Raw genomic sequence first — 22,537 nt, forward strand, 5'->3', positions numbered from 1 at the left:
CCTTCTGGTGCTGCCCCTACTTTTACTAACTTTTTCTTTCTTTTTAAAAACATTACTTATGCTTTATTGTATCTTTTTTTGTTATATATTTCACAATTATATTTTAATCAACAAATTTGTTATATAGGCCAGGAAAAGACTTATGGTGGTAAATTTCACCTTCTAAAAGAATCCCTAGACCCATTAGTATCACATATAATTGACAGGAACATTTCCTAGTAAAAATACCTGCCACATGCAGTTTTACTTCTTGGTTGATACAGTGAGAATTTCAAATAAACGGAAATTTTCATGTATAACACAATTCATATAGGCTTGCGAAATTTTCTATAGAAATAATTTTTATTTGTTAGTTCATAGGTTTAACACCTTTTAAAAATAAGAAACTACAACTTTTGAAATACAAATAAAGCAGCATCAAAAGCTTCAATATTTTCCCTCCCAAATTCCTCCCATTGGCAGTCAAGTTATCTCATTTAATAATTTTATTAAATTATTTCATGACATCACTTTCATGAATCACAGGGTCATAGGGAAACTCAAGATAGATACTGAACTAACTTTAACCTGAGGAAAAAAAGAAACAAAATGCTATCTTTAAAACTGAAAAAGAAATTGTTTTAAACAGCTTTTAATTTTTTTTAAAGAAAAACTGCCAAAGTGAGCAAAGTCAAGAAAAACGATTTTCACCATCTTTCTTTAAATAATTAAAATCATGTCTCAAGTTCAGTGTGCAAATAACAATCAGTATGCTGATAACAAAAAAGAAAGAGAATGGCTAGGTTGAAAGAAGATAGTCAGAATTTAGCTAGTCCAACTTAAACAACAAAAAAGAAACTTCTAATAAGGGTTGATATGATAAATGTGTAAGCTTCATAAGTTTGCAAGTCTTTGTAGCTGCATCCTGGCAAGATGCCAGGCATGAAGATCCTTCTTAAAGTTAGTGGGAAGAAAACAGCAATGGAATTCAGTTTCCACCATCACAAGGCAGCCTTGCTTTGTCCCACCTGAGAATTCAAGTTCTAATAAAAGTTGCATCTCTGTAAAATCAATTCCAAGACTCTGTCTGATGTCCTGTGGGCACACCTTCCATAAGCAGGGTGGTTTCTTTCAAATCGAGGTTAAAGCTGCATTCCCAAATCACTCTCCAGTTTCACAGCATTTAGTGGCAACTGAAATAACAGGTTTCTTTTTTAGGTGGTAAAATAAATAGCAATTATACTGTACAAACTTTCAATGCAGACAACTGTGGCACTCTATTCATAAGTGATTAGTGGCATAAAACATGTAAACATGATGACTATGATGTTTACATTCTAAGTTACTTGCCCTTTTAAAAAAACTTCTCTCTTTATATGGGAAAGTCTGAAATTTTGGCATTACAACGTCCCCCAAGCTCACTCCTTTTTTATTAAGATGCTCAATTGTCTCTATGTCCAAATTATGGATATACCTTTATTTATGGAGCAAATCCATATAAAAATGGCATATGAATCACATGCTGGTTAGATATTTCAAATGTCATATAAGTTCTGCATATAATAAAACTTGTGGTAATATTTCTTCATACAATGAAAAATTATTTTGTAAAGAGAATGACATATACATATATATATGTATATATAAAATCCTCACTAATATCTTGGTCTGGCAAGTTGCATTATTTTAAAGCAAGGTATTTCCTAATATTTTACCTTCCTTCATCAGTGAAATGAGGATAATGCTTGCATTATCTCCTCAAGAGCTATGAGGAAAGCATTTTGTAAGCCATAAAATACTACACAAATATGAATATTATTAATTATATATGTATAAATATTAACAACTATATAGCCAGCTCTATGCAAAATAGTGAACAAGCAAGGTGATATTCAGGCATATGAAGTAAGTAGTTATTAAAAGCTATAAATTTTGAAAATTAGAAATAAATTACCATTACATTTAGATTTTTTAGGCATGTTTAATTCATACAGTGAGAATATTTCAAGTGGTAACCATCAATATACCTAGTTCAGAGCATAGCTTGATAAAAATATTCAAAACTGATTAAATACCTGTTAGCTTACTGTTTAAGTTGCAAAGCTGTAAGCATCACTATTACAAGCTTCTTGTGTCTCTAAATGGATAGCTACTTCTTTACAATTTTCATTAGTATAATAATTGCTAAATAGAAGAAGAAAAATACAAGAGAAATTATTCATCAAAAATTTTAGTTTTGAAAGGAGACTAAAGTTACTAAACTATTTTTAAGATTTGGCTACATGCCTACTTTAAAAATTTTAAAGTCAACTAAAAACCACACTCAGAAAATCTTAAAAGTGCTTGCCCGGTCAATTTTATTAAACTTATTTTCCCAGTAGCTTGTAAAAACTCACTTGGAAAGAACCTGACAGTTACGATCATCCAAAAGATACAGTGTAGGAAGGCCTAAAGAGCTTCTAAGACCAAATTCAGTTTTTCAAAGGAAAAGATTTTATCATACTATCACCACAATTTAACCTATTCCAAAAGGCCATAAAATGAATGTAACAGTGCAGGTGATAATTTTGCACAAGTTGGCCCTTCCTTCTTTTCTTCCTTCTCTCTCTCCCTTCTACTTTATTTTTTTACTATCTTATAACATTAGAGGCTTTAAAATTTATTTGTATCTAATGAATCTACTTAATTTTTAAAAATAGCTATTTCCTTAAAAAGTTCTAGAATAGATTTCTCTAAATTAAGCTATGTTAGCTTTCTTATAAAATTAGGGATGGGTTTCTATAGAAAAAAGTTGTCTGAAAATAACCCTCAAATTCTCATTTAAAAAACAAAAACTTTTCTGCATTTATGGGGTGTGTATGTATGTGTGTGTATGTGTGTACCTATACATATACATATATATGTATATGTATTCCTTTAAATATCTAGGTTCAAGAGCCTTACATATTCTTCAGTCCTACTCCAGTGACTCATTGTAGCATGCAGGTGTCCCTAGGTTCTCTAAGACTATGCCATGATGTAGAGGAGAGGATTCTGGGTAGATGGAGGAGTAGGTCAGAAAATTCCAAGCTCTCCAGATTTTCTCCACAAACAAGACAAAATAGTACCTCAGGGTGAATGTAGAGTGGTAAAAATAAGGAAGAGGTGGGGCAGAACAGTGGTCCTTCTGGGATAGCTGGAGAAGACCTGAGATTTGGTTCCTGTGAAATATAAACACCTCCAGCCAGTTCTGCTGAAACAGTAAGCTGTAAGCCCTGGGGCTAGTTGGGTTGGGAGGTAGCCTGTGCCCCAGCCACAGGAATTTTCACCTCCTGGACAGTGTGGGGAGGGCATCTGAGCCAGAGAACACTGAGGGAACCTCAGCTGAAAAGAGACACCAGGCTCAGCTGTGCTGCTAAAATGCAGCCCTTGGTGAGAAAGAAGCAGCAAAGGACTAGTGAGTGCAGAAACAGTGGCGGGGGAACCCCGTGGGCTGCGGGCATTACAGGAGGGCAGAGTTCTTGGTTTTGGTTTCAGGCTAGAGGGGAGAACAGAAGGAGAATCTGAGGCCAGAGGCATCATCCCCCATGCCCCCGAACTAGAAGTGATTACAAAAAATAAGCTGCCACAAATTAAAAAAAAATGAGCAGGCAAAGGAGAAAGAATCCCAACCATAGAAAGTTACTATGGGAATAGGGAAGACAGGGGTTCATCTTCAGAGGAGGAGACTGAAGCAAAAAAAGGGCCTCTCCTACCCCAAAAAGTAATGTCAAATGGTCACCTGCCCAAAAAGAATTCAAAGAAGAACTTAAAAAAGACTTTAAAAATGAAATGAGATTGAGGAAAAATTAAAAAAAAAATCTAAGAAAAGCAAGAAGATTATGAAAAGAAAGTCAACCAACTAGAAAAGGAGATCCAGAATCTTAAGGAAGAAAACGTCTCCTTGAAAATTAGAATTGGGCAAGGGGAAGCCAGCAGAGTTATAAGAGACCAAGAAGTAATAAAACAAAATATAAAGAATGAAAAAATAGAAGACAATGTGAAACATCTCATAAGAAAAACAACTGATTTGGAGACCAGGTCAAAAAAAGAAAATATAAGAATAATTGGACTACCTGAAAGCTATGATCAAAAAAAGAATCTTGATACAATACAAGAAATAATTAAAGAAAATTGTCCTGAAGTTTTAGAACAAGAAGAAAGTAGAAATAGAAAAAATCCACTGATCACCACCTGAAAGTGATCCTACAAGCAAAACCTACAGGAAGAGCATAGGTAAATTCCAAAACTCCCAGCCCAAGGAGAAAATATGAGAAACAGTGGGAAAAAAAATTAAAATATGGCAGAACAACAATTAGAATCAAACAAGACATAGCAGTGGCGACACTAAAAGACTGCAGGTCTTGGAATACTACATATTGAAGAGCTGGGTTGCAGCTGAAAACATCATACCCAGCAAAGTTAAGCATAATCCTGAATGGAAAGAAATGGACATCTAATGAACTGCCAGACTTTCAGGATTTTATTGCAAAAATACCTGAATTTAATAGAAAATCTGACACACAAGATCCAAGAGAAATACAAGGTAAACATCAAAGACTAATTACAAGGGACTCTGTAAGGACAGACTGTTTACTTTTCATATGAGGAAATGTAAACTGCAAGTCTAAGATTATAATTAGTAATTGGGTAGTTCAAAAGAAAGACTGGAGTAGAGTTGCATATGATGTGATTCTAAAAAGTAATACCATCTAGGAAAAGGTAAAAAGAGTAATTATGTTATACAAATGAGATGCAAGAAGAACTAACACAGAGCAATTAGATGGGGGAAGAGGGCTGGTAGTTCTGGAACCCTATTCTCATTGGGAATAGGTTAAAAAGGAAACAGTACATACACACATACATACATATGTACACATAAACACACATATGCATGCACATATGTATAATACATAAATACATATATGTACACATATATACATATGTATGTATGTATCTAGAAGGATATAAAAGTCTTCTAAATTCAGAAGGAAATAAAAGGCTAAGGGGATAGGGAGGAGGGAGAGGATAGTGAGGGAATAAGATAAGGGGGAGGATAGAACGGTGTCTAGATGAACAAGAATAGGATAAAGAGGGAACAATGTATATATTTGGAAGGCTATAAAAGTCTTCTAAATTCAGATAGAAACAAGAAGTCAAGGGGAAAAGGTGGGGCGGGAAGGATAACAGAGGGATCCTTGGAAGGCAGGTAGGTTAAGCAACAGGAAGGCAAGGTAGCAGTTAGAAGTAAAGCAGAGGAGTCAGGAAGGATAGGAAATAAGAGGTACACATAAACATAAAACAAAACCAGGAGCAGAATTTATTAGGAAAAAAAAAGTAGGGGCAGTAATCATGATCTCAGACAAAATTAAAGCTAAAATAGATTTAATCAAAAGAGAAAAATAGAGAAACTACACTATATGTCAGCCACATTCATCAATATTGTTTTAGACTATTTAAAATAACTACACAGTATAAGGTTGGAATATTGCTGTGGTGTAGGAAATGACGAGTTGGTGGATATAGAAAAATATGGAGAGACTTGGACTTAGGAAGGAAGATGTTATCTACCTTCAGAGAAACAAGGGATAAACAAGTATATAGTATGGTCTTACATAGATACAGATGAATGTATATGTGTATATGAATATAGGTATCTATGTATGTGAGTGTATGTATGTGCATATGTATGTATACGTGTATATATATGTATATGTGTATATACATGTATGTGTGTGTGTGTGTGTGTGTGTGTGTGTGTGTGTGTATCGGAGCTTAATTGTAGCCTTCTTGAGAGAAAGGAGAGGAAGGGGGAAAAAGAACAAAGTAAAAAATGCACAGCAGAGACAAAAGAAAACCTACAAGGAAGCAAAGGAAAGATGGATATCTCTGAACACAATGGGTAGCATTTATTTTACAGGCCTTCTTGAAATGGAAATTATTGCTTTATATTTTGAATCCTCTCTTATGTTCTGCTTTGCACAGCACAATGTTTTTTTTTCTTTTCTTATTTTGCATTTAAGTTTAAAATAAAAAAAATATTTAAAAATAAATAGAGTGAGGAAGTGGAGGTAAAGGGGGAAAAAAAAGACTATGCCAGCAGAAGACGAACTCTAGAGGGTACTGACAAGATGGATAGGCTTTGAGTATGGCCCTGGTACTTTCAACAGAAATAGGGAAATTTGGAAGAGGTATGAGGAGGGGATGAGTGGGAGAAGATGAATGGTAATGAGTCTAGTTTTGGATATGCTGAATTTGAGATGTGTCTGGGATATCCAATTGTAGTGAGTGAGTGAGTGTGTGTGTGATGTTCATAAACCCAAGGGAGCAAACCAGGTTACCAAGAGTGTAGAAGGTGTAAAGAAAAGGGTCAAGGGTAGAATCAGGGGGAACATTGATAGTTTGGGGACATGATATGGATGATGAGGCTGTAACTGAGAAGACAAAGAACTGATGATCACCCAAACGATCACTCAACAGTGTAGATTTTGGTTATAAATATATAATGGATGTTACTACAAAAACAGCATTGGTTTAGATAACCTTAAGCTAGAACAATAATAGTATAGGAAAGAAAAGAAAAAGTAAAAAGAAACCAAGCTTGCTCAACCTCAAAACTTTAAGTGGATTTGAATAGCAAATGGGAAAACCAAAAACAGATAAACTAGGTCAGATGAAAAAAGAAATATAATGAAATAACATCAATGACTGTGCAGTATGGCTAATATAGGAAATTTAAATGAAGGTGAAAAAGAGATATTATACATCAGTGGATAAGCACAAAATGATTTATTATAACATATTAGTCAAAATATCACAACCAAAGATGGTTCACAGGGTTCTCTTGGAAAAGCAAATAAAGGAAACTGACAAGTTAGTTTTATTCTGTTTCCAAAGAACAGCAAAGAACAACCCATGGGTGGCTTGGTGATCATGTATTGCACATTTATTTCTAAAAAAATGATGTAGCCAAAGACTTAAAGGTTCACAATTATATCATGATAATGTTCTTCAAATGGAATCCAACACAAGACATGGCTAACACCAAACAACATCAGAGAAACATTTTTCATTGTCTTTCCCTGCATGTAGCTTTTCACTGAGGTCACCAAGCATCAAAGTAAATACTGATTAAATTTGAAAGGTCTTATCAAGTTCTTTGTACAATTTCTCTACATCATCCTCACTGAAAGATTTTTGGCAAAAATAAGCTATAATTAATTTAATGATACTCTTTTTGCAATATGGTGTAATATAAGATGACACATTTCCCATCAAATTGTTTGTTTGGTTTTTTTTTCCTTTGGCTACATAATAAAATCAATTCCATTAGTTTACTTATTTAAAGCCTTGTCAATGAAAATTTGTGAGCCAGCTTTTCATTTAACTGAGACTTCTTTTTTGTTTTCTGGTTTCATTTCTCAAGACTGGTATGTAATGTGTCTTCTTGCTGCTAACTGGACCAGGATCTCATATTAAGAGTACAAACTGGTAGGGTGATGTTTATAGCCAGGCTGAAAACTGTGATTCTTAGCGCACTTTTTTAAAAATTTAATTAATTAATTTAGTTTTACTTTTCAACATTCACTTCCATAAAATTTTGAGTTCTAAATTTTCTCCCCCTCCCTCTCCTTACCTGTCCCCAAGATAGCATACAATCTGATATAGGCTGTACATATATATTTATATTATATTTCCACATTAATCATGTTGTAAAGAAGAATTAGAAACAATGGGAGGAACTATGAGAAAGAAGAAACAAAAAAAAAAGAGAGAGAGACAGAGCAAATAGTGTGTTTTGATCTGCATTCAGACTCCATAGATTTTTTTTCTAGATGTGGATAGCATTGGCCATCATGAGTCTTTAGTCATGAGATAATATCTGTAAAGCACTTTGCAAAACTTAGTGTTATGTAAATGTTAGTTATTATTACTGTTATTATTATTATTATTAATTTTATTAATTTATTTTGATTTATCAGCAATCACTTCCATATGCTTTTGAGTTTAAACTTTTTCTCCCCCTTCCTCCCCACCACCCTCCCCAAGATGGCACACAATCTGATATAGGCTTTACATTTACCTTCCTATTAAACATATTTTCACATTAGTGAAGTTGTAAGTAAAAATTAAAGCCAATAGGAGGAACCATCAGAAAGAGGAAACAAAACTCAACAGAAGAGAGAAACAAAAAGATAGCGATTCAACTTTCATGGTTATTACTATCTGTGTCTTTTTCTCCATCCTTTTTTCCCTCTGTTTATGCTTTTCTTTCTCCTTTCTCCTTTTCCCCCTCATTAGTGTTTTGCTCCTTTGCCTCCTTCAGTCCCTCCTCCCTTCTATTATCCCTTTCCCTTTTCTTCCCCTTTGGCCTTACTGCTTCTTCCCTCCCTTCTATCTCCCCTACCTTTACCTTCCCCTTTTCTCTCCTATTGCCTATAGGGCAAGTCAGATTTCTATAACTAACTGATTATGGTTTTTTTTAAATATAAATTTATTTATTTTTAGTTTTCAACATTAACTTCCACAAGATTTTGACTTCCGTATTTTCACCCCATCTTGGCCCTACCCCACCCCAAGATGGAATGCATTCTGAATACCCCTTCCCCTAGTCTGCCCTCCCTTTTATCTCTTATCCCCTTCCCCTTCTATTTTCCTGTAGGGCAGGATAGATTTCTGTACCTCATTTCCTGTATTTCTTATTTCCCAGTTGCATGTGGAAACATTTTTTTTAAACATATGTTTTTAAAACTTTGGGTTCCAAAATTTCTCCTTTCCTCCCACCCCACCCACCCTCATTGAAAAGGCAAGCAAGTCAATACAGGCCTTACATGTGCAGTTATGCAAAACACTTCCATAGTAGACATGTTGTGAAAAACTAACACTTTGTGTTTTTCTTTGTTTTGTGGGTTGCCATGGCCAAAGAATTCACTGGCACCTGCCCAGCCTCTTGGTGATGATACCCTCCAAACTTAACTAGGATAGATTTCAGAAAGTGGTATGTTGAAAAGAAAAAAAAAGGCAACCATGAGATTTGACTTTTCAGAGTACAAAAAAAAAGGTTAAAAAGTGACAATCATAAAAATACCCAGGAGATTAAAAATATCAGCTGAACATGGAATACTAGAAGATGGAATTGAATTCATATGCAAGATTAATATTACCAATATTTAAAGATCTCTGATTTTGTCAGTGTGGATCCTCTCTATGCCAACGCAGTCCATCTCTGACTTAAGAGTGCAGCCCTAGGGAGTTGCATGAGACATAAGCTGAAGTGATGTATGCAGAGTCACACAACTGGTGGCAGAGATGGGATCTGAATCTAGATATTTCGGCCTACCAGCCCAGCACTTTATCCACTATGCCTACACAAGATTAGTTTTTGTCTAGGCCTATGACTTCACTGATGTCTCCCAGGAAGATAACTTCTACCAATCCATACTAGAACCTGTTCTGCAACTATAGTAGTCTGAGAACATTGCCTGGGACATCAAGAGGTTACGTAAGTAGCCCAGGCTCACTCAGCCAGTATATGTCAAAAGCAGATTTGAAGCACTTTGCCTCTGCATAAGATTAATGTACAGTTTAACTAAATAATAATTAATACATATTTAATCAATACTGTTAGAAAAATTGCACAATATAGAAAAATTATAATTGTATTTTCATACCACATACACTAAGTCAGCAATCTCCAGTGGCTTACTACGATACCTAAGATCCATTTCAAGCTCCTCTACCACTTAAGTGCTTTATAACTTGGAGCTATCACCCTCTCCATGACTTGAGTCCAGGTACACTGGCCTCTGTCTACTGCAGTGGCTGTTGAGTATGCCAGGAATGCTGTCCCTCTTTCCTCTGCCTCTGAGAATCGACTGCCTCTTTGTGCTTAAAGGTTCTTTCTCCCAACTGTTCACATTTAGAACAGTGCCTAGCATATAGTAAGTGATTTAAAGAGCTTGTTGATTGACCTGCTTTTTATGTATTTTTATATGTACATGACAAATATATTGGAAAAAATTCAACAGATTGGTATGTTAGAGATGGGTACCAGACTGCCACAAAAATGACAAACAGTAAAACTTTGCAGGAATATGAATAGTTTCTATAAAGAATAATGCAATGTGAACAGAAAGCTGGATGTAGTGTACATGTACTAGGTTAACTAAGTAACTAAATAACTAAGGAGAAAATATATTTGTTTGCTCTTAAGGAACTGAAGGCAAAAGATGGCACTAACGTTTGTAGGCATAGTTTATTTTTACTGTAATGTTAATTACGTATAAAATAAAGGATATAATTTTATATCCTCTTAGAAATTATAGAAAAAGGATATAAAGAAACAGCCATCTGAAGAACAGTGAGCTTTGTCTTTTGCAAAATTGAAGTTAAATTAATTAGCCAATAAGCATTTTTTTATGTCTCATTCTATCAATAAGCATTTTTTAGGTACTAAGCTAGGACCACAGGATACAAATTCAAAAACTGAAATTCCCTGTCTTCAGATTCTATCACAATAAAAAAAAACAACAACCTGACACAAATACATAGCTAAAATAAAAACAAAATAAATATAATGCAGCTTTGGGAGGGAGGGCACCAGCAGCTGGAAGAGAGGACCACAAAAGATTTCATGTCAAAGGTGGTATTTGAACTAAGTTTTGAAGGAAGAGCCTCCACTCCATTTCATAGCTGACCCCTAGCCTCTAATTACACAGTCATGACACTAATTTAAACTTTTCTCACTTGTATCCTGGACCACTGCAATAACTTTCTAACTGATCTCCAGGGTTCTAATTCCTCCCCTCCATTCTCCACCCAGATGTTAGAGTGATGTTTTTCTTCAAGTCTAGGTGTGACATGGCACTCTTCTGCTGAGTAAAGCTCTCATGGCTCCTTACTCTTCTCTTTGGTATCTACAGTTCCTGACAGTTTGGCTCCAGCTGACTTTTCTAGCCTCATCAAACATTCCTCCCCTTCACATGCCTCTCTTTCAGTTCATCTGAACTGGCCTTCTGTCTGTTCCTCATACAGAACATCACACTTCCTGGTGCTGTGACTTTGCACAGGCAAACTGAAAGTGAAAGCATCACACAATGTTGCTGTTACTGTGTACAGTATTCTCCTGGTTCTTCTCATTTCACTCAGCATCGGTTCATATAAGGCTATCCAAGTTTTTCTGAAATCTGCCTGCTCATCATTTCTTTTTTTCCCTTAGATTTAATTAGTTTATTTTTAGTTTTCAACATTCACTTCTACAAGATTTTGAGTTTCAAATTTTCTCCCCATCTCATCCCTACTCCATCCCAAGATGGCACACATTCTGAATACCCCTTCCCCTAATCTGCCCTCCCTTCTGTCTCCCCCCCTTCTCTTATCTCCTTCCCCGTCAATTTTACTGTAGGGCAGGACAGATTTCTATACCCCATTGCCTGTATATCTTATTTCCCAGTTGCATGTGAAAATGATTTTTAACATTTGTTTTTAAAACTTTGAGTTCCAAATTTTCTCCCTTCATCCCTCCCCCATCCCACCCCCAACCCTCATTGAGAAGGCAAACAATTCGATACTGGTTATACATGTGTAGTCATGCAAAACACTTCCATAGTAGTCATGTTGTGAAAAACTAAATATATTTTCCCTTAATCCTATCCCATCCCCCATTTATTCTATTCTCTCTTTTGACCCCATCCCTCCTTAGAAGTGTTTGCTTCTGATTACCCCCTCTCCCAGTCTGCCCTCCTCTCTATCGTTACCCTACTCTCTTGTCCCCTTCCCTCCCTATTTTCCTGTAGGGTAAGATAGATTTCCATACCCAATTGAGTCTGTATGTTATTCCCTCCTTAAGTCAAATCCAATGAGAATAAGATTCACTCATTCCCTCTCACCTCCTGTTTCCCCTCCAAGGTAAAAGCCTTTTTTTATCTGTTTTATGTGAGATAATTTACCCCCTTCTACCTCTCCCTTTCTCCTTCTCCCAGTATAATCCTCTCTTACCCCTTAATTTTATTCTCCAGATATCACCTCTTCTTCTTCAACTCACCCTGTGCCCTCTATTTATCTATGTATCTATGTATACATACATACAGTTTTTTCCCTTGAACTCTCCTAATACTGACAAAGGTCTCAAGAGTTACAAATATCATCTTTCCATGGAAGAATGTAAACACTTCAACCTTAATAAGTCCCTTATGATTTCGCTTTCCTGTTTACCTCTTCACGTTTCTCTTGAGTCTTGTATTTGAGGTCAAATTTTCTATTCACCTCTGGTCTTTTCATCAAGAATGCTTGAAAGTCCTCTATTTCACTGAATGTCTATTTTTTCCCCCAGAAGGATTATACTCAGTTTTGCTGGGTAGGTAATTCTTAGTTGTAATCCTAGCTCCTTTGACCTCCACAATATTATATTCCAAGACCTCTGGTCCCTTAATGTAGAAGCTGCTAAATCTTGTGTTATCCTGATTGTGTTTCCACAATACTTGAATTGTTTCTTTCTGGCTGCTTGCAATATTTTCTCCTTGACCTGGGAACTCTGCAATTTGGCTACAATATTCCTAGGAGTTTTCCTTTAGGGATCTATTTCAGGAGGAGATCAGTGGATTGTTTCAATTTCTATTTTGCCCTCTGGTTCTAAAATATCAGGGCAGTTTCCCTTGATAATGTCTTGAAAGATGATGTTTAGGCTCTTTTTTTGATCATGGTTTTCAGATAGTCCAATAATTTTTAAGTTCTCTCTCCTGAATCTATTTTCCAGGTCAGTTGTTTTTCCAATGAGATATTTCACATTGTTTTCTATTTTTTCATTCTTTTGGTTTTGTTTTACAATGTCTTGATTTCTCATAAAGTCATTAACTTCCAGTTGTTCCATTCTAATTTTTTTTTAGGTCATATGCCAAATTTATTGCAAAAAGACCCACAGTCCCAGAAGTTGCTTTATCAATAGGATTTCTGGTAGTGAGCCCAGGCCCCAGGACCACCAAACTTCTTGGACTCGCAGTGACGAGGGTCAGCCACTAGCAGAGTTTGGTCTTACCAGAGAAGGATGTCTTTTATTTCCTTCTTGGAGGCCTCATCCACATATTTCTGGTAATAGGCCACCAAGGCTTTGGAGAAGAGTCGACTGCTGGATAGCATAAATCAGGGCGACGTGGCCTCTTCCTTTCACACGGACTCAGATATCTACTCTAGCAAAACGTTTCTTGCCTAATGGGAGGATAGGCTTCAGCAGCTTGTACTGCAGGATGCGAGGCTCAGTCATCTCCAGTGGTGGCCTATTCACCTTGATCAGCCCATTGCCTCTCTTGCAGAAGGCCACAGCGGTGGCAGTTTTCTTTCTCCCAAAGGCCTGGACAGACTGGAGTAGCCCCTTGGATGGCATGCTGCTGGCAGGTGGTGCAAGCCCAGAGCCAGGCTGGAGGCAGAGGAGGAGGCGGTGGTGGTGGCAGTGGTGGTCCAGAGACTGCAGCTCATTACCCACGCGGCACCAAAGCATAAAAGGGCCATGCTAATTTTTTAAGGAAGTATTTTCTTCAGTAAACTTTTGGACTGCCTTTTCCACTTAGCCAATTCTGCTTTCGAAGGCATTCTTCTCCTCATTGGCTTTTTGGACCTCATTAGCCATTTGGGTTAGGCTATTTTTTAAAGATGTTATTTTCTTCAGTATTTTTTTGGATCTCCTTTAGCAAGCTGTCAACTTGTTTTTCATGATTTTCTTGCATTACTCTCATTTCTCTTCCAAGTTTTTCCTCTACTTCTCTTACTTGCTTCTCAAAATTCTTTTTGAGCTCTTCCATGGACCAATTCATATTTTTCTTGGAGGCTTTGGATGTAGGAGCTTTGACTTTCTTGTCTTCTTCTGGTTGTATGTTTTGATCTTCTTTCTTACGAAAGAAAGATTCTGTGTCTTTTTTTTTGCGCAGTTTACTCATGATCCCAGCCAATTACTTGAGTTATAAACTCTTTGTTAAGGTAGGGGTCTGCTTCCAGTGTGGAGAATGTACTGTTTTAAGCTTAAGGGGTTTTGTGCAGCTGTTTTCAGAGATACTTCTAGGGATCCATAAATTTTCAGTTCTTCCAAGGTGGTTTGAGAAGGGACGAGGTATTTACTCCTTTCTTGGCCTGTTCCCTGGTCTATGAGTGACCACAAGTACTCTTTTCTGCCTTGGAACTATGAGGAGGATTCCTTCTGTACTGCCACTACAAGCTCTACCACGCCAGCACTCTTCCTCACCCCAGGACCGCCTCCCAGAACTATGACCCAGATCCAAGTGTGGGCAAAGCAAGAGAATCCTGCCTCAGTACCAGCAAAGAGATCCCTGTGATCCCCCTCTGATCAGTCACTTGATTCCCCCTCAGTCTGTGGGCCAGAAGCTCAGGAAGCAGCTGCCACCCTGGGGCTGCACCAGGGACTGGGGCTGACCAAGCTTCACAGACTTTTCCCACTGACCTTCTAAGTTGTCTTTGGCATTCATGGGTTGAGAAGTCTGGAAACCACCACAGCTGCCTGTGATTCAGTCCTCTGAAACCTGCTCCAGCTTGGCTGAGGACTGTTTTGCCTGCATGCCCAAGCTGAACTGTGTTCCTCTCCCTGCCCAGCGAGATAGACCTTTCTAATCAACTATTCAGGTTGTCTTGGGCTGGAAATTTGTTTCACTCTCTTTTTCTGGATTCTGTTGCTTTAAAATTTGTTTAGGGCCATTTTTTACAGGTATTTGGAGGGGTTTGGGGGAGAGCTCAAGTAAGGCACTGCTTTTATTCCACCATCTTGGCTCCACCCCCGTGCTCATCATTTCTTATAGCACAGTAGTATTCCATTACATTCATACACCACAACTTGTTCAGCCATTCCCCAACTGATGGGCATTCCCTCAATTTCGAATTCTTTGCCACCACAGAAAGAGCTGCTATAAATATTTTTGTACATGTGGGTCCTTTTTAATGATCTCTTTGGGATATAGACAAGAGGTAGGACTTTGAAGGAAAAGATAAGAAGTTCTGTTTTGGACAAAGCAAGTTTGAGATACCTATGAGCAACATCCATTTTGAAATAACCAAAAGACACTAAATGATTCTATCACGCAATATCCTTATCTACATGATAATTTTTTTCCCTAGAGAATTTCCCACTTTCATATGAGAACCTGATATAGTTCCCTTTGTACTTTAGTCACCAATAAGCTAAGCATTTATTGTAAACATTTCTCTTATCGATCTTAGCTTCTGATGAAAAGCATATACAGCATTATATATTTTGTAACACAATATAATTGAACTCACCCTTCTTTGTGTTTTGATATTAATGCCAACGTGAGACCAACAAATAGAATAAGAAGTACTGTCCCCAAAACAATGCCTAGGCAGAAAAGTAGGAACGTTAAATACCAGGAAAAATGTGACCAATAGGTTTCTTAACTTCTAACTTACGACTTACTAGCAATTCCTTTTCAGCCATAGTTGAATTCTTTCATATTAACATACATCAATTTATTAACAAGCTGTATTAATACATACCTACACAGGGTGCAAGACTGAACCCTGAATGCAAAAAATCTAAGTATCAAAAAGTTTCATCAAATGGTTAAAGAGATATCCACTTGTGGAGGGGACACATGAGTACAAATACCTTTATAACCTACTATCTTGTCTCAGTAGCAACTTTCTAGTTGAATAATTAGAGCTAGACTGGAACCAGTATCAATTTTTTTTTCCTTCCCTCATATATATACAGATGAATGTATTTTGTACTAATGAGTCTTCTATTTCTTCTGGCCACAGGCTGCTTCAAATAGACTATTACTACCAGTTGGACAGAGTCATCAGAACAGGACTACACTAACATAAAACAAATTTTTCTAACATCAAAGCAAGGGCTTTCTTTGAAGTTTTTCTTCAGGTGTATAAAGATCTGAATTATAATTCTAAAGAGTATTACTTTTATATAATGGTTCAAAATGACAAACTGATATTTAGGTAGAAAAAAGGGGACTGAATTGATTCCAGATATTGGCTCAAAACAACCATTATTGCTTTTCTAAAGTTAATCGTTGGAGCAGCTAGGTGGTGCAGTGGATAGAGCTTCGGCGTTGGAGTCAGGAAGACCTGAGTTCAAATCTGATCTCAGACACTTGACACTTACTAGCTGTGTGACCTTGGGCAAGTCACTTAACCTTGACTACCTCACCAAAAAGCAAAAAAAAAAAAAGTTAATTGTTGTTAAAACTTACCACTGAGAACAACAGGACCATGGGAGTCTAGAGGGGAAGAAAAATTCACTGAAAAAAAAACAACCATGAAAATATCCGTTTAAGAGTTTAACACAATCTCAGAATAGATTCTTATAATGTCATCATTATGCTAATGTAAGAACTTTCGGAAAGATCTGACAAAACAGTCATTTTAATACATATATTTGGTCATATGATTTTTTTAACATTATTCAAAAATATCATGACAAGAAAACTATTATAGGGAGACAGCCAAATGAAATGTGTTCAACTTGCAATTTGGAGAATGTAATTTTTGGCTATATATCAGGTAGTCAAAATCACGAATCAGAGATGGAGAGCTGGAAGGGACCTCAAAGATCACCTCCAATCTCCTGCAGATCAGGAGACTGAGGCCCAGAAAGTTAAGGTTACTTGCCAAAGATTACACAGTAAGTGACAATAACGAGGTTGAACCTGTGTCCTCTGATGTGTCACCTTGTATCACACAGCTCCTAATTAAACTGATATATATAACTATCTGCTGATCTGGACAACAACACATTTTAAAGAAGAAATGAAATGGAGGGGGGAAAGACTATCAGTTCAGATTGTGAAATACAAAGTTACTGGTTTTGCATTGGAAGCAAAGTCTTCTTGGGACAGAAAACGTTACCTGCTACCCTAGCACTCTTTTATGTGAACTGAGAGATGCTTCTTTACAATTAGATAACAAGTAATTATCAACCACAGTCTGTGCTAAGGACAGGGATACAAAGAAAGGCAAAAGACAGCCCTTGGCCTCAAGGAGCTCACAGTCTACTGGGGGAGTTAACATGAGGATAACAAGTTCATCCAAGATCCATAAAGAATAGAGGGAGAGTCAGCTCCGAGGGGAAGGCACTAGCAGCTGGGGAGAAGAGGATATGAATCTTGAGGAAAACCAGGGAAGCTAAGAGGTACAAGTGGGGAGAGAAACCATCTTCCAAACAAAAGATAGCAGTGCAAAGGCCCAGAGATGGGAAATGGAGGCTTGTGGGCATTAGTAGTAGGCCAGGTGGCAAGGACTCATTGGCTGATAAATCAATCAATAACATTTATTAAGTACCACATCTAACCACTTTAAAATAGAGATATGTCGGGCAGCTAGGTGGTGTGGTGGATAGAACACCTGCCCTGGATTCAGGAGGACCTGAGTTCAAATTTGGCCTTAGACACTTGACACTTACTGGCTACGTGACCCTGGGCAATTCACTTAACCACATTACCTAGCCAAAAAAAAAAAATGAGATATGTGAGATTTAAACTCCATGTCATATAAAATTAAAGGAAACCTCCCAAAATGCTATCTGAAATTTGATCAGCTTACTTTCAAATATTCAGTGAACTGAACTGCTCCTTCCGTGAGTCTTTCACGAAAAGAAAGGGCATCTCTGATACAGTACAACACTAGAGGACAAAAAACGTAGTCTGATGTGACAGAAGTTCTTATATCATACTTACGTGATTTACAGACTGCCAAAGGAGGGTCCCATCTATGATCTTCCTGACACTGGCTCTGAGGACTGCCTTCTAGCATATACCCTTCATCACACTTCAGAGTAAAGATAGCTCCAAAATTATATATTTTTTTAGTTGATACATTCTGGGCACCAATTATGAACTCTGGGAGGTTACAGTTTGCTTCTGAAATCAAAGAAAAGAGACTGAGATTATTACTATCTTCTAACTTCTTTCATAGAAATACAATACACGTAAGGGTTTTAAATCTATGACAAAAGGCCACCTTTACCATTAGCATGCATCATCTCACTGAAAAGAAAATAAACAAGAACTGGTGATTCTTAAATCATAATCTCTGACATCGCAAAGTGTTTTTAGTCTCTGTGGTACAGATTACTTTCTTTTTAAAATGTTAGAAATACTAATTCTTTACCTGTTTCCTTGGAAGCTGCCTGAGTTGAACAAAATCAGAGCATTTTGGAGCTGGAAGGAATCTTGGCAGCCATCTGGTACAACCTATACACCAAGGAGGTCCTACTATGATACTGATTGTGCACTCAATGCAGCCTCTGAAGGCTAAGATGCAACAAAGTATGGATTGATTCTTGCTGCTTGTGCTAATTTTCGCCTCATAATTAACACAAAGAAAACAGAGGTTCTTTACCAGGCAGCACCACACCATCCACATGTGGAACCATCAGTTACAGCAAATGGAGAAGTTCTGAATGCTGTGGATAAGTTCATTTATACAAGGATGTACACATAGATGATGAGGTTGACACACACACTGCCAGAGCTAGCACACTATTTGCAAGGCTCTGAAACAACATAGGAGAGAAGAAGTATTAATCTGACTACGAAACTGAAGGTCTATACAGCCTTTGTGCTGACTTCATTGTGTGCCTGTGAAACCTGGACAGTATACAAGCACCATGCTAGGAATGTGAATCACTTCCACTGGAACTGACTTAGGAGATTCTGAAGATCACCTGGAAAGACGAGGTACTTGACACTGACATCCTTTCTTGAGCTAAACTGCTAAGCATTCAAACTCTGTTGCAGAGAGTGAAAATCCAATGGGCTAGCCACACTGTTCAGATGCCAAACACAAGTTTGCCTAAAAGACTATTTTATGGAGAACTCACACAAGTCAAGTGCTCATACAGAATTCAGAAGAAGTGATACAAGGCCATTCTCAAGGTTTTCCTGAAGAGCTTTGTATTCGATTGTATGACACAGAAGACACTAGCAAAGGACTGCCCAGTATGGTTTACCTGCATCAAAGAAGGTGCTGTGCTCTGTGAACTAAACAGATTTGCAGTACCTCAAAAGAAAGGTGAGATGTGCAAATTTAGAGACATCTCCACTCCAAATATTCATATGGACCATTTGTGCCCGACCTGTGGTAGAGGATTGTGAGCTCATATCGGTCTGATCAGCCACAATCAGACACACTCTCTGTACCTTGACTCCAACATAATGACTTCATTTTGGTCCTCTTCAAGAATGAAGAACAACCAACCAACTATAATGTACTTGACAAGTAGCCATCCAGACATTGATGGAAGATTTCCAAAGAAAGGGAACCCATCATGCTCATTCTACTTCTGGACGGCATTAATTGTTCAAAAGTTTATCTTGACATCAAACCCAAATTTATCTCTTTGCGACTTCCATCCAATTCTCTTGGTTCTGCAAAATTTCAGAGACTAATAAATCTAATCCCTTCCCCAATGGCAACCCTTCAAATACCTGATGACATCTATCACATTCCCATTTCTTCCCCATAGTCTTCTCTTCTCTAAGCTAAGCAAATGCATTTCCTTCAAACAATCCTCATACCACATGAACTCAAGGCCCTTCACCATCCTGGATGGCCTCCTCTGGATACTTTCTAGCTTTTCAGTATCCTTTTTAAGGCATGGTCTTCATAAGTGAACACGTACTCCAGATGAGGTCTGGTGAGGACAGAGTTATCAAGCCTATCATCTCCCTATGCATGGAAGCTACACTCCATTCTTTATTCAGAGCAAGACTACATTACTGTTTTTTAGCTGCTGTATCACACTGGTGACACTGAACTTGCAGTTCACTAAAACCCCAATATTTTTTTAGAACTGCTATCTAACCATGCTTCTCACATTTGTGAAATCAATCTTATGTGCCCAAGTACAAGAATTCACATTTCTCTCTACTGGAATTGCATTTTATTAGATTTAGCCTAATGTTTTAGCCCACCTAGATTCTTTTGGTTCCTCCATCTGTCACTTGCTGTCATAACTATCCTTCCCAGCTTTGTGTCATATGCAAATCTGATGAACATACCATCTATCAAAGTCACTGATAGAAAGGCTGAACAGCACAGGGCCAAGCACAAATTCCTGGGTACTCCACTGAAGACTTCCTACCATACTGACACTAAGGCAGCAACAATTATTCATTGAATCTTGCCACCCAACCAGTTCAAAACCCATCTTATTTATTGTTTAATTGTCTAATCCATACCTCATTTTTATACACTAATGAATATTGTACATTATGTTTACTTTTTCTTACTAGATACTGAATGCCCAAAAGACCTCTCAAACCTAACATTTGCAACATAAAACTTATTATCTTTTTCCCCCAAACCCATCTCCTCTTTCAAACTTCATTATGAGTGTCTAAACCACTTCCATTCATCCAGTTTCCCAGGTTCATTACTTTGGTCATACCCTGGATTCCTTAACTTTCTCTCATGCCACACAGCTGATCAGTTGCCAGATCTTGCTGTTTCGACCTCAACATCTCTTCCATCTGATCCCTTCTCTAATCACACAGTTACACAGGTCCTTATCACCTCTCACCTAGATTATTGCAGCGGACTCTAGTCTTTCACCACTCCAGTCTATCCTAGACACTGCTGCCAAAGTGAATTCCTTAAGTACAAAACTGATTAGATCATCCTTCTATTCGATAAAGACAAATGGTTTCTATTCCCCAATTGATAAATGTTCAAAGGATATGAATGGGCAGTTTTTCAGACAAAGTAATCAAAGCTATCTATAATCATATGAAAAAATGCTCTAAATCACTACTGACTGGAGAAATGCAAAAGAAAACAACTCTGAGGTACCACCCCACACTTACTATATTTGCTAATAAGGCAGAAAAAGGAAATGACAAATGTTGGAGGGGATATGGGAAAAATGAGACACTAATGCACTGTTGGTGGAGTTATGAACTAATTCAACCACTCTGGAGAACACTTAGGAACTATGCCCAAAGAGCTATAAAACCCTTTGACCAAGTAATATCACTACTAGGTCTGTATCCCAAAGAGATAAAGAAAAAAATTAAAAGGAAAAGGACCTATATGTACAAAATATTTATGTCAGCTCTTTTTGTGGTGGCAAAGACTTGGAAATTGAGGGGATGCCCCATCAATTGGGGAATGGCTGAACAAGTTGTGTTATATGAATGTAATGGAATACTGCTGTGCTATAAGAAATGACAAGCAGGATGCTCTCAGAAAAACCTGGAAAGACTTACGTGAACTGATGCAAAGTGAAGTGAGCAGAACCAAGAGAACATTATACATAGTAACAGCAATACAGTATGATGTGAACAACAGCTATTCTTTGACAATACAATGATCTAAGACAATTCCAAAGGACTTCTGATGAAAAATGCTATCCATCTTCAGAGAGAATTGATGGAGTCTGAATGCAGACTAAAGCATGCTTTTTAAAAACTTTCTTTATTTTTCTTGGGTTTTTTTTGTCTATGTTTTTTTTCACAGTATGACTAAAATGAAAATATGTTTTGCATGACTACACAGGTATAATCTGTATCCAATTGCTTGCCTTCTTAAGGAGGGAGGAGAGGGGGAAAGAAGGAAGTGAATTTCAAAAACTTTTAAAAAATGAATGTTAAAAATTTTTACACGTGCTTAGGAGAAAATAAATATTAAATATTAAGAAAAAAGAAACAATAAGTGGTTTCCTATTGCTATTAGACAAAACAGAAACTCCTCTATTTAGCTTTACAAGTCCTTCACAACCTGACCACAACCTATCTTTCCAGTTTCATTGTAAATTTTCTCCCCTTCCTGTGCTGTGATCCAGCAAACCTGGCCTTCTGTCTGTTCCATCTCCCATATCTGTGCCTTTGTACTAGAATCCCATGTGTGCACTGTACTTTCCCCCCCTCCCACCACCTCTTTCTTACGGCATTCTTCTCTTCCTTCAAGACTCAACACAAATCACCTCCTTTGTGATCAAGGACTACTTTTTTCTCATTGCCTCAAATGCAAGTGATCTCCCTCCCAAACTACCTTTTATTTAACTACTTTTTATTCATTTTTATTTATCTACTTTATCCTATATATCCATATATATGTATATATTATATGTATATATATATGTATATATATATATATATATATATGCACATATGTCTATTTCATTTCTACTGTTCTAATGTGATAGCTCTTTCAGAGTAGGGGCTGTTTCTTGTTTTTGTATCATCAGAACCTAGCACAGTGACTTTGTGTACTAGTCACTTAAAATGTATCTTGAATTTGATGCTCATACACACCTTAACAAATTTGAGCAGGAAAATAAAGACACTTTTGCAATAAGGGAGAAATTCCAGGATAATTCTGAGTCATAACAAGAGAAAGAAGGCACTGAAAAGCAGGTCCCCAAAAGAAAAATGGCAAACTATTAACAACCACATGAAATGCTTCAAGTCTCTAATAAATAATAAGAGAAATACATATCAAAACAACCCTGAAGTTTCACTGCACACCCTGAAAATTGGCAAAGGATGACACCGGTCAATGTTGAAAGACC

The 22,537-nt window shown here is 37.1% G+C and overlaps 1 protein-coding gene and 1 pseudogene across 1 annotated transcript in view; both read right to left on the reverse strand.

Annotated features, from left to right (window-relative positions):
* Positions 1–323: 323 nt before the first annotated feature.
* Positions 324–22,537, reverse strand: part of CR2 (complement C3d receptor 2) — a 46,137-nt gene continuing 23,923 nt past the window's right edge. The window contains 5 exon segments of the mRNA XM_078155775.1: positions 324–1,172; positions 2,055–2,163; positions 15,274–15,349; positions 16,221–16,268; positions 17,703–17,885. Of these exon segments, the coding sequence (XP_078011901.1) occupies positions 2,070–2,163; positions 15,274–15,349; positions 16,221–16,268; positions 17,703–17,885 (401 nt within the window). The 3' untranslated portion in view covers positions 324–1,172; positions 2,055–2,069.
* LOC144457805 (small ribosomal subunit protein uS9 pseudogene) lies at positions 6,772–15,267 on the reverse strand (annotated as a pseudogene).

Source organism: Phascolarctos cinereus, unplaced genomic scaffold (genome assembly GCF_003287225.1).
Source record: "Phascolarctos cinereus isolate Bilbo 61053 unplaced genomic scaffold, phaCin_HiC Scaffold_5;HRSCAF=322, whole genome shotgun sequence".
In the NCBI taxonomy this organism is placed as follows: domain Eukaryota; kingdom Metazoa; phylum Chordata; class Mammalia; order Diprotodontia; family Phascolarctidae; genus Phascolarctos; species Phascolarctos cinereus.